General features: G+C 49.6%; 1 protein-coding gene across 21 annotated transcripts in view; it reads left to right on the plus strand.

Annotated features, from left to right (window-relative positions):
• CACNA1C (calcium voltage-gated channel subunit alpha1 C) overlaps nt 1–13,304 on the plus strand; it is a 551,559-nt gene that overhangs the window by 511,860 nt on the left and 26,395 nt on the right. For 13 of the 21 annotated variants that reach the window (XM_057556043.1, XM_057556040.1, XM_057556042.1 and 10 more), the window contains 4 exons: nt 721–753; nt 3,218–3,346; nt 4,550–4,615; nt 5,268–5,359. In XM_057556043.1, the coding sequence (XP_057412026.1) occupies nt 721–753; nt 3,218–3,346; nt 4,550–4,615; nt 5,268–5,359 (320 nt within the window). The remainder of the gene's footprint in view (nt 1–720; nt 754–3,217; nt 3,347–4,549; nt 4,616–5,267; nt 5,360–13,304) is intronic. The other 8 variants (XM_057556046.1, XM_057556047.1, XM_057556037.1 and 5 more) reach the window with 1 other exon arrangement.

Raw genomic sequence — 13,304 nt, forward strand, 5'->3', positions numbered from 1 at the left:
TGCTGTGGGATGCTCCCCTGAGGCCAGGCCCCTAATGAGCCCAGAGTCAGACCCCTGAGAACAGCTTCTCGGGGGTTTAACAATGATGTCCTAAATTGTGTGCAGGGCTTTCAAATTTAATAAACAGATCCGCACTCGGTATCTCAGGCTGGTGTCCAAGGTCCACACCCGGGGAGCAGGAGCCTAGCAGGCCCTTCTCCCTCCTGAGCCTCAGCTTGAGGGCTAGCCCCACTGCAGAGGGGGTAACTGAACCTGTCTTCCCCTGGACCTGGGGGGCCACTGCCCCTGGGCTCCTTTGCGCAAATACACGTGGGCAAAGAGCAGCCTTGGGCACAGGCAAGGTCTCTCACCTTCAGCTGGCAGTGCTGGGTAAGCGTGCACAGTGCCAGCCCCTGGAGGCTACCTTAGGACACACGGCTGATTAAAAACAAACAAAACCTCCATCCTCAAAATCCAGAACACCTCCGTGATAACAGGTGTGAATTAGTAGTTAATCTGTAGCCAGAGATGGTTCCGGGCAGGAGAACACCCAGAGTCCTCGCTGGGTGGGAGTCCACTCTGGCGGCGCCCGGACCCTGCCAGGCCTGTGCCGTGTACCCTCCACTTGGCCCTCTTGCCCTCTCCTGCCACTGCGTTGCTCCTGTGTTACCGAGACCTAGAATGCCGGGCGTCTTCGTCGGAGACTCATTACAGCTTATCTCTGTCTGCCTTTCTTTAAAGCCAGCTGAACATACTCAATGCTCTCCCTTTATGGTAAGACCGAGCCTCCAGACCACGCTCTCAGCTTCTGTGACCCCCTCTAACATACCCACTTCCCCGACCCGACCCCCAGCATCTTGGAACCCAGCCCCCGATGCATGCTGCCTGTGTCTGCCATGCGCCTTGCCTGCCTGGTCTGTGAGCTGTCGAGTGCTGTTGGTGCGACATTTCCGTCCTTGAGCTTTCCTGTGGGTGGCAGCACACCGTGACCTTGACTGTCTAATGAGCCACTGGGAGAGAATCGGACCCGAGGGCCATTTCCTGTTAATCGTCCTGAGGACTCTGCTGGCCGACGTCCCCACCCTGAATCTGATGTGGGGTTTTCACGGGGCACCCACGAGCGCCATGGCAAGGCCTCTGGGAGAGAGGAAGGAGAGGTGACATAGCCAGAGACGGGGAGGTCCTCCTAGTCACCAGGCCGCCCTCCAGCTCTGAGTCAAGGCCCCAGTAAGAGGTTAAGCTGGGTTCATTACCCAGAGAGTGGTTAGATTTCCTATCACCCCGACAGTGTGACCTGTGAGGGGCATTAAAACTAGGCCACGCCCGCTTCACTGCAGCAGACCGTCTAGTGGGAGCCGCTTCTGCTCTAGGAATCTGGCTAAAGTGAGAGAGAGGCCGACCGGTGTGACCTTGAAGTCTCCTTGGAACAGCTGTCTCCAAGAGGCTGCCGTCACAGGCTTCAAACGTGGGCCAAGTGTGAGTTTTTAGCAGGGCCGGTGAGTGGGTTGATCCCCCGAGCCCCAGAAGTCCGCAGACAGAGGCAAGATCGGTGGGGATGTTTCCTGACGAAGCCCACGACCATAGCCAGAAGGGCTGAGCCTGGACGTGCTGCCCGTATGTCACTGGTCAGTAGAGCATACGGCACCTGCAGCGTCGGGAGGGCTCTGAGCCCAGGACGAGCTCAGACTGGAGGCTTGAGTTTTGCTTTTTAACGAGTCAGATGCAGATGCCTCCGCGGCGCCAACCTCCCAGACTCTTGATGCCCAGCTGACGTTCCGTGTAAGCTGGCGCTCTCTTCTTCTTTCCCCCTTCCCAAGCACAGTGGGGCTGATGGCTGAGTTCCAAAGCCCTGAGCCTCCTCTACCGCTTCCTCTGGGGGAACACCACCTCCTTTTAAGGAGAGAAAGTAGAATTTCAAGTAGGTACACGGGTGATAGAAATGCAGAGATGAAGGGCATCAGAGACTTCAGAATGCAGACAGGTAGGGCCCGGGGTCCAGACGGCCTGCTGCCAGGGCCCTCCCAGCCCCTGTGGCCCCCCGGCCACCAGCCCGCCCCAGGGGAGCAGCTCTGGTTCAGAAGGAGAAGGATAGATGCCCCCCGCCCCGGGAGGAGCAGGGTGTGCTGGCGCGTGTAACACCTGCCCCCCTCGAGGGGCTCCTGTTCTGACCGGGGTGAGGGGAGAGGCCCCTGGAGCCCTGGCCACAGGGCTAGAACCAGGAGCCGCGAGGGCTCCAGCGCTGGTGGGATTTTCGTGGGCGTGGCCAGGCCGGATCTGACCTGGAGACGGTGAGAAATGAAGCCAGAGGAGTGGGCGTTGAGAATCGGGGCCCACGTGGGGCCCAGCAACCACCCAGAGATGCCTGCGAGCGGGGGGGCCTGCAGCGGGAGCAGTAACAGGAAGCCCAGAGGTCCGTTCTCTCCTGGTGCCCACGGGGTGGGGGCTGCAGTCGCTCTGGGGAACCGGCCGGCTCCTGGGGCCACTACCCCAGCTCGCTGGCCGGTGTGGGCAGGAGGAGGGCCAGGCGTCAGTGTGTGCTCATTGTCCTCGGGTCTGGAGGAGAGGGTGGCAGGGCTGCGTGTCCGGCCCCTGAGCCCCAGCTGCCCCAGGCCCAGCAGCCCCGGCCCGCTCCAGGATGCCCCTGGGGACCCCACCCGCCCTGAGCAGGACCCCTCGGTCCTCTCACCGCAGGGAGACCCGTCCAGGGCTCACGCTCCACTGCCCGGGCCCCCACCCCTCCCAGGCCTGCGCAGCCGGCGGGCCCAGGGCAGAGGGGAGCGGAGGGGCAGCAGGGGCCGCGGCCCGGGCTCTGTCGCCGCGCCCACAGCCCAGGCCCACCCGCAGCCGTGGGGGGAGGTGGCACACAGAGTGCTGAGGCTGGGCAGCCCCCGCCCCCCAGGCCCTCCAGAGCACCGGTCCCGCTCGGGACGCCGGACCTTCGGCACGCCGGACCCTCGGCTGAGCCAAGCAGGGGGGCAGCAGGAGCACCGGGGCGGCTCTCGGCCTAGATTTCAGAGCAGATGGAATTTCTAGGGAATCGCCTGCTGCCCCCACCCCCACCCCCGCCCCCACCCCCGGGGGCTTAAGACCAGGGATGCTGGGGCAGAGGCTCGGGGCCTGGGCACAGCCGGGCGCCGCAGAGGCCTGGGGCTGGGCCGACCCGTGGGCGCCGGGAGAGTCGAGCGCAGCCGGCCCCCGCCGCCCGCCTGCGTGTTAACTGCTGTGTTAACGGCCCCAGAACGCGGAAGAGAACTCCCGCATCTCCATCACCTTCTTCCGCCTCTTCCGGGTCATGCGCCTGGTCAAGCTGCTGAGCCGTGGGGAGGGCATCCGGACGCTGCTGTGGACGTTCATCAAGTCCTTCCAGGTACCCCCCGGCCCCCCTCCAGGCCCCACCTGGGGCGATGCTCCCAGCGGAGGGGCGGCTGCAAGCGCTCTGCTTTCTTCTCTCTTGTGGATTTGCCCCGAGAATTGACTGCACAAAGGGGTTTTGGGGTGGAAGAGGTTTGAAAGCCGTGGGCAGAGGTGGCCCGATGACCCCTACGGCCGCTCCCAATTCGGGTGTTGTCACCCTCGTCCCGGCAGTGGTTCAGCAGGGTCTGCTGTCCGCACCTGCTTAGGGACTTAGCCGGACTCCCCGGGACCCTGGTGTGCCCCGTGTGGACCTGGGGCCGCCAACTGCGGGGCCAGTTCTCTGCCCCCAGCACTCGTTTCCTTCTGTGAAAGCAGAATGACGGTGGCCCCGGCCTCAGCCGTGGGGGGCTGTACCGGCCCCACGTGCTCACCCACCCCCGACGTTTCCTGGGCGTCACTGAAGGTGGAGCCCGAGCGCCCACCAGGCCGGACGGCCCGTAGTCCCGCGGTGCCCCCTAGTGGTGTGCGGGTTCTGTCCACCCCGTGAACCGCGCGGCCTCCTCCCCGGGAGGAGGTGGGGAGCACGCCGCGTGGGTAAAGCGCAGAGACCGGCTGCGGGCCAGGCACTGGCCATGCATCTTGTGAGCCTTAAATCAGCCAGGCCCCAAAACCCCCTAAGGTCATTACTTTTCTTCCCATTTTTCAGATGAGGACACTGAGGCCCAGAGAGGTTAAGCCCAGCCCAGCTCCCACAGCCACAGTGGTGGAAGCGGGCTTGAGCCCAGGGTCTCGCTTTTGTCTAGTGCCCCTTCGTCCTGCCTTTCCTACACCTGGCGGAACAGCTTACAGCTGTGAGGGGGGGAGGGGCTGCTGGCTGTCCCCCACGGCCCTCCGGCTGCACGAGGACAGGTGGGTGGCGGGAGGGTGTTTTGCTCTTTCTAAATTGTTTGTACCAAGGGAGCATCATGCCAGGTCCCGAGCTCAGAGCCCACCTTTCTGGGCGGACCTCCCCAGGTCTCAGGTGCTTGACACCCAGGTGAGGGGAGGGGTCGGCACCAGGCTCAGGCTGCTCCCATTTAGTGCCCAGAACGTCTGCGGGGCTCCTGGAAGTGCCCCCCAAGCCAGGCAGCAGCTGGCGACTGAAGAGACGCCGCCCAGGGAGGGGTCCAGCCAGCGGTCCCCCGCCAACTTCACGGCATCTGTGTGCCCCTGCCAGGCCCTGCCCTACGTTGCTCTCCTGATCGTGATGCTGTTCTTCATCTACGCCGTGATCGGGATGCAGGTAGGACAGGCTCCCCGCTGTCTCCTCGGGCCCGGCCCCCAGCCCACATCCCCTGACACCCGCCCCTCCTTCTGAGGCTGGAAAGGTCACCGGAATTGGAACTTTCCCCCCACTCCCGTGGTGTCCTGGGGGTGCACAGCTCTGAGACCCTCTCTCCCCGTTGCCCCTGGCCCAGGTTCCACTCTCTATAGGGAAAAACTCCCCCAAGTTATGTGAAGGGCCTATTTGTTAATTATTCCTCAGTAAAGTATTTTTTAAAGAGGAAAGAAAAGTAGTCTCAAGAACCTGCAGCCAAGAAAAAGAAAAAAGAAAGAGGAAGGCCAGTGAGCCTTGTCCCTGCACAGACGCAGGGTCGAGGTCTCAGCCTCCGCCCGCTCTCAGCCCCCCTCCCGCGGGGCCCAGGGCCCCTCCCGAGGGCCAAGGGCACTTTTCTTGGATGCTTGTCCGGAGTGGGGGGCTGGGATCAGGAGCTGGACAGGGCAGCAGGTACCTGCCCCCGCGAGGCCTTCCAGGTCGCAGAGGGGACTCTGTTCAGCTTATGGGCCAGCCCGTCCAGGGTCAGCTGTGACCCCTGAAGAGACCATTGAACGATGGGTGGGAACCAGGACCCCTCTGTCCACAGCTCACGGACCCCATCCTCTCCCCCTGCCAGGTGTTCGGGAAAATCGCCCTGAATGACACGACAGAGATCAACAGGAACAACAACTTCCAGACCTTCCCCCAGGCCGTGCTGCTCCTCTTCAGGTGAGTGTGCGGACAGGTGCACACAGGGACACCTGCTCGGTGCGGCCCTGGCCTGGGTGCGCGACGAGAACTGGGGCTGGGGGGCTGGGAAGCCCCCTGACCGGGAAGCCTTCCTTTCACTGTCGTTTATAATGACTGGACACGGCCCCTGCCGCTGACTCTGGAAGCCAGTAGGGGATCAGAATCAAACTCCAAGAGCACCCTGGTTCGAAGCTGAGCCAGGCCTGCAGCACACTCGCTATGTGACCTTGAGTGACCTTGAGCAAGACAGCAGATGACTCCGAGCCTCAGTTTCCTCCTAAGACAAGCCCAGCTGCCGGAGTTGGTGCCACTGTCTGTGTCAGTGGTTCCGTCCACGGCACTTAGCTCCCCCCTTGGCTGAGCCCGCGCCAGCCCTCACCCTCTGGGGAGGCCGCGGCCACAGGTACAGCTGGGGGAGGGGTGTGTCCCGCCCGACCCCGAGGGAAGGAGTCCGTGCGGCAGCCCCACGTCCTTCCTCCTCTGGATCCCAGTGACCCCCTGGGCTACCCCTCCCCTGGCTCTTCTCACCATCCTGTTCATCACAGCCTGGGCTCTGGGACCCCTACCTGGTCCAGGGCTGGTGGTGATGAGAACTGTTTACTCAGTCCCTGGGCCAGATGATGCCTAGAGTCCATTCCAGCACCTGTACTCTCCATGCTAAGGTGCTGGGAGAGGCATTGAGCCCTTACCGTCCCCTGGGGTTCTTTCCGAAGATCCAGGGATCCTCCCCATCAAATAACCCCACCTTCACTATGCTCTGTGGAATCCTTTCCCCACATCCAAGCCCACAAATCATTACTGCTCAAAATGTGTTCAATCAGAATGGCAGTCCCCTTAAATATCAGTCCGACATCACCCTCCCTCAGGTGGTAGCCGTGAGAATACGGGGCCATCATCAACCACAGCCTCACAGCAACATTTACGCCTGAGCCGCATTTATATATGGGATTTGGACACATGTGAGCCGGGGCACATGGGTCTCCCCTCTCCTTTCCTAAAGTCCTTGGTGACAGGAGATAGTTTGTAAAAGAATAAAGAAGGATAAAAGCCAAGAAAGAATGCCATTTTGAGCCAGCAGTGCTGAGGAAGTCTTCAACGGAGGCAAGCAGATGGGATTCAATGGACAAAGGACCAGGTTCGGAGGAAAACACATCCCAAAGCCGGTGAGCCTGTGAAGGAGCGAGAGCGGCCAGGGCCTCCCCAAGCTCAGGGTCCGCAGGGGCCAGGCACCAGGACAGCGGGGCCACAACCACACTGCCTCCTTGGGGAGCCGCGTTTGGAGAGCGTTTGCTGATGCCCACAAGCTGAAAGCAGAGCCCTGCCGCCACAGCCTGGGCTTTGGGGTCTAAGAAGTAGAGCAGGGCCCCAAGGGAACCCACCCTTTCAGAGAAGCTGCCTGTCCACCCCACCTGGCAGCACGTCTCGTCTTGTCTTCCATGGTCCCCAGAGATGCTCCTGCAACGAGAACTTGATCCACAGAGTTGTGTACTGGGCTCTCGACCACAAAGAGCGGTAACAGTCACCCCAAAGTACTGGGGGAAAACCAACGTCAAAAAAGAAGTCACCACACTCACCTAACAGGTGAATGAACACATCGGGAGGAAGAGGACAGGGAGAGGAAAAATATTTGAAAACAAGCACAATTCGCGTCTTTAGAGAGATTATAGATCCTGGTACATCTGTCAAATTAGAAAGGAGTGGGAGGGGGAGGGGAAGTCGTCATGAAGGAGAACAAATTAACGAGAGAGTTCAGTAAATTTAATTAAAGAGAGAACTCAGAAAATACACAATTGTTAAAATATTTATTTGTTTATTTATTTATTTTGGGCTCCACTGGGTCTTCACTGCTGCACGCAGGCTTTCTCTAGCTGCGGCGAGCGGGGGCTACTCTTCATTGTGGTGCGCGGGGTCTAGGCGCACAGGCTTCAGTAGTTGTGGCGCACGGGCTTAGTTGCTCCACGGCATGTGGGATCTTCCCGGACCAGGGCTCGAACCCATGTCCCCTGCATTGGCAGGCGGATTCTTAACCACTGTGCCACCAGGGAAGTCCCAGTTGTTGGAATATTTTTTAAATGGACATACCTTAAGAAGGAATTAATGATCTGAAAGACCAAGCCGGGAATTGTCTCGGTGTACAGCCAGAAGGACAAAGAGATCGACATAAAAGTTAACACATGGAGGATAGAGCCAGAAAATCCCATCTTTATGATACAAATTGAGACAAAAAAGAACTGAAGGAATGGAGAGAAGGAAATACAGGAATGAGCAAAGAAAATTTCAAATGAAGATACATGCCTTCAGATTGAAAGGCCTAGTAAGTGCAGAACAGGTTAATCCAAAAAACCCGTAGCTAGACGCATGATGAAGTTTCAGAAAACCAAGAGTAAAGAAAATATCCTAAAAGTTTCCAAAGAGGAAAAGTCAATTACTTTCAACAGTATCAATTGTCATTAGAATTCTCATCATCATCTACTGTATAACAGAAGACAAATGAGTAATATATTTAGGATTAGGAGGGAAATATATTACTGAACCTAGACTCCTATAATGTAGCCTAATCAGCATTCAACTAACAAAGCAAAATAAAGATGTTTCCAGAAGTGTAAGAACCCAGGAAGTTTACCACATAAACCTTCTCTGAAACGATTACACAAGGATGTATTTCCACACAATGAAAGATTAATCTAAGAAGTCGAGTGGGCAGAGAAATGCTATGAGTAAAGAACCACTGAAGTTCATAGTTCTGAGCTGTCAGCAAAGAAATTATAAAGCTCATGTTAATTCTAAATAATTGTTGAGGGAAAATATCTAAAACCTTGAATGCAATTTGGAAATAAAATCCCATATTATCTCAACAAGGCAGGAATGATGAGAAACATGAAAGTGTGTGAAGATTCTTCTCCTGTTTGGGGAGAAGAAATAGATACTGTTCAGCTCTATGCATGGGGAGGGGGATGTGCGTATAAACAGATGTTAAATATTTAAAAGTCAACCGTTAGAAAAACAGAAATGGGATGGTACATTCTAGACCACTAGAAGAAAAAAAAAAGAAAACCTTAGCAATTCAGCAAAAGGAAGGAAAGACGAAAGAAGGCAGGAAAGAAAGAAAATTAAAACATAAAGTGACAGGAAAGAAAACAAAGATATTAATAATCACTAAAAATTAAAATCTTCTTTTAAAAGATACTCTAATCTTGGCTTTAAGAAATCTAGCCGTAGCCTGTTTATAATAGGCGGAGTAAAATAAAATGACCTAAAGAGGACAAAAATAAAGAAACAGAAAAAGAATACCAGACAATGCTTACCTAAGAAGTAGGTATAGTAATAGCAACATCAGAAGAAATAAAATTCCAGGTGAAAGGCATTAAACAGGACAAAGAAGGATATTTGATATTGATAAAAGATATAATCCATTGAGAATATATAACAATCATTAAAGCACATAAGCCTAACAATATAGTTTGGAAATATGTCAGTCAGACACGGATAGAACAATAAGGAGAAAATTCACACACACACACTCACACAAAGTGGGAGACTTTGATACAGTGTGTAGAAAATGACAGATCATACCTGTGTACATATAACTGAATCACTCTGCTGTACACCTGAAACTAACACAACATTGTTAATCAACTATACCCCAATATAAAATAAAAAGTTTTAAAAAAATCTAAACTATAGGAAACTACCAGAAAAAGAAAAAGAAAAGGAAAATGACAGATTAGAGAGAATAAAATAGAAGGGCAAAGAACATCTAAATAACACAATTAACAAACTTCATCTAATAAGTTTATACTCAATAAATGGCAAAAAACAAAGTTCTTTTTAAGCCCCAAAAACATTCATAAAAATTAGGCAAGATTTAAGTCACAAAGAAGAATTCAATAAATTCTAAAACTTCTCTGACTTCAATACATAAAAAATTAGGAATTAACCATAAAACCAGTAGTCCCTCCAAAATCTGTTCACTTAAATGTTTAGAGCCACTCTTCTAAATAACTCACAGCTGAGGCTACAAACTACTCAGAAATGAGAATGTGAACACACTATATCTTCCTTTTTTTTTTTTTTTTTTTTAATGAGACTGCCTCGCCTAAGCCTGAGATTGTTTGGTTTATTTATTTATTTTTTTAAGATTTATTTATTATTTTTATTTATTTATTTATTTGTTTGTTTGTTTGTTTTTGGCTGCTTTGAGTCTTAGCTGCGGCATGCGGGATCTTTCGTTGTGGCACACGGGCTTCTCTCTAGTTGTGGCGTGCAGGTTTCTCTTCTCCATTTGTAGCGTGCAGGCTCCTGGGCGCGTGGGCTCTGTAGTTGTGACGCGGGTTCCAGAGCATGTGGGCTCTGTAGTTTGTGGCACGTGGGCTCTAGTTGAGGCGTGCGAGCTCAGTAGTCGTGGCGCACGGGCTTAGTTGCCCTGCAGCATGTGGGATCTTAGTTCCCTGACCAGGGATCGAACCCATGTGCCCTGCATTGCAAGGCGGATTTTTTACCACTGGACCACCAGGGAAGTCCCACGCTATATCTTAAATTTATGAGATGCACCAGTAAGCCAAAGGACAATTCAGAGCCAAAATTAACTTTTTTTTTTTTAATTTACAGTAAGTAAATGAATAAATGGAAAAAGAATAGGAAAATAACCCCAAAGTGTGAAGGAATGCATTTATTAAAATAAAAGCAGAAATTAATAAAATATAAAACAAAAACATTCATCAATAAACCCTAAAACTGATTCTTTGAAAAGACCAATAAATAGACAAACTTTCATCAAATTCAATTTTTTTAAAAAGATGCAACAGCAGGAATAAGAAAAGCAACATAATTATAGATGTGGAGTGATTTTTAGAATGATGAGAATATTATGAACAAATGAATGCCAATATATTTGAGTATCTAGATGAACTAGATGCTTTTGTATAGGAAAAGAGAAATCACAAAAATTGTCTTGAGAAGAATATTTTTTTAATTAACCACAACAGAAATTGAAAAGGTAGTCAAAATTTTAGTCCTCTAAAAGGCTAGATCCAATATATTTATGTTTGCTATTTGCCAAAATAGCAAAGAATAAATCATTCCTATGTTACATAAACTTTCCAGGAGTAAAAATGGGTAGGAAACCTCTTTCTGTAAGACTAACATACAGCTGATACCAATAAGAAAGGGAAGAAAGTAAGAAATATAGATATAAAAATGTGTAGACATAACTATCTTTGTTTACAAACAACAGGCTAATCCAACTAGAAAACCCAAGCAAAGCAACTCAAAAGCCTTTATAACAATTAAAAGGATCAGGAAGGTGACAGTTAACAAAGGAAAACAATCACTTTCAAGTACTGATAATGTACTAGTCTGGGCAGCCTACTGTAACACCATAAATGGAGTGGCTCAAACAGCAGACATTTCTTTCTCACATTTCTGGAGGCTGGAAGTCCAAGATCAAGGTTTCATGATTCTGTTCCTGGTGGGAGCCTCTTCCTGGCCTGCAGACGGTGGCCTTATCGCCGTGTCCCCGCTTGGTGGAGAGAGAGGAGAGTGCCAGTCTCCCTTCCTGTTCTTATAAAGATGCTAATCTCATCACGAGGCCCCAGCCCCATGACCTGATCTAAACTTAAGTGCCTGCCAATGCTGTCACATTGAGGTTTGGGGCCGCAACATACAAATTCTGAGGGGACTCATACATTCAGTCCGTAACAGGTAGTAGCTGATCCATAAATATAATAAATGAGCTCATAAGCTGTCACTTTTTCAACATGATACTGCAAGTTTTATCCAATGCAATAAGATGAGAAAAATAAACCAAAGGGTAAGAATTGGAGAAGAGGAAAAAATTAAATGCCAAAAAAATTGATTGCCAAACTCAACAACAAGGAAATAAACAATCCAATTTAAAAATGGGCAAAGGACTTGACATTCCTCAAAAAAAGATATGTGAATGGCCAATGAACATAGGAAAAGATGTTCAACATCACTAATCATCAGGGAAATACAAACCAAAACCACAATGGGATACCACCCCATACCCATCAGGATGGCTGCTATCAGAAAAACAAGTGCTGATGAGAATGTGGGGAAATTGGAACCTTTGTGCATTACGTGTAAGAATGTAAAATGGAAACAGCCACTGTTGAAAACTGTACAATGGTTCCTCAAAATATTAAAAATAGATTAAAAATACCATATGATCCAGCAATTCCACTTGTGTGTATATACCTAAAAGAATTGAAAGCAGGGTCTCAAAGAAATATTTGTACACTTCTGTTCATGGCAGCATTATTCACAATAGCTAGAGCATGGAATCAACTGTAGGTCCATCAAGAGAAGAATGGAAAAGGAAAACGTGGTTATACCATAGTGGAACATTATTCAGCCTTAAAAAGGAAGGAAATTCTGACACCTGTTTCAACATGGATGAAACTTGAGGCCATTATGCTCAGTGAAAAAAGTCATAAAAGGACAAGTTTTCTGTATGATTCCACTCACGTGAGGTACTTAGTCAAAATCATAGACACAAAGTATAATGGTGGGTGCCAGGTGTAGGGGGGAGGGGAGGAGAGTTACTGTTTAAGAGGCATAGATTTTCAGTTTTACGAGATGAAAAGAGTTCTGGAGATGGATGGTGGTGATGGTAGGACAGCACTGTGGGTGTGTTTAATGCCACCGAACTGTACACTAAAAATGGTTAAGACGGTCAATTTTATGTTGTGTGTATTTTGCCACAATTTTAAAAAGAAAATATGTAAATAAAACATCTTTTAGAAACTCGATTACTATGTGACTATACAAGAGAAACCACAGAATAATAAGAGAGTTCAGCAGATCTTCTATATATAAAGTCAATAGTATTCTCTCTGCATCTGTTGCAAACAGAAAATATAACTTTGTAAAGGTATCATTTATAGTAGCAACATTTTATTTGTTTATTTTAAGTAAACTACCTAGAAAAAAATCTAATGAAAGATATATATAGGGAAATTATAAACTTTTATTAAAAGACATTTTAAAAAGCCTAAATAAATGGAGAGATGGATCGGGTGCATGGTTAGGAGACTTAATAGCAAAAAGATGTCAGATTCCTCTAGTTAATCTATATGTTGATGCAGTTCCAGTAAGAGTCTCAGTGGGATTATTCATAGAACTTAACAAGCTGATTCTAATGTGTCTGTGGAATCGAAAAGGAAAAGGAAAGGGAAAAGCCAAGACAGCTTTGCAGGACAGCAGGCTGGAAGCACTGACTCTCTGTGTGAGATCAAGACTTGCTGTAAACCTGGAGTGATTAAGACAGCGTGGTACATTGAAGTCAAGACAGATGAGTAAACCTATAGAACAGAACAAAGAGGCTGGCACAAGACTCATACACGTATGGAAATGTGATTTATGTCAGAAGAGCTATTTCACATATGTAGGTAAAGGTGGACTATTGAATAAATTGTATTAAGAAAATTGGTTTTCTAGACAGAAGAAGATAAAGCATATTTCTACCTCCTATGGAGCCCCCATATAAATCCATATTAATGGGTTATTATGAAATTATTATGAAAAACAAAACTTGGGCCTTTTAGAACATACTGGAGAATATTTTTATGACCTAGAATAGGGAAGGATTTTTTTAGACAAGTTGCGAAAAGCACAAAACAGAAGAAAAATTATGATTTGACCACATTAAAATGTAAAACTTGGATTCATCACAATACACCATCAATAAAGCTGGAAACGAGCCACAGACTGGAAGACACTGCTTGCAATGTGTACAACTGACAGAGGATTAATATAAAGAAAGTATAAAGACCCTACAAATGAACAAGAAGACAAATAGCCCATGAGACAGACGGGCAAAAACATGAACCTGAGATTCAGCAGATGAAATAAAATTTCTCACCCTATTCATCATTTTAAAACCAAATTAAAACAACAGTGTGTT

Source organism: Balaenoptera acutorostrata, chromosome 11 (genome assembly GCF_949987535.1).
Source record: "Balaenoptera acutorostrata chromosome 11, mBalAcu1.1, whole genome shotgun sequence".
NCBI classification, from domain to species: Eukaryota; Metazoa; Chordata; class Mammalia; order Artiodactyla; family Balaenopteridae; genus Balaenoptera; species Balaenoptera acutorostrata.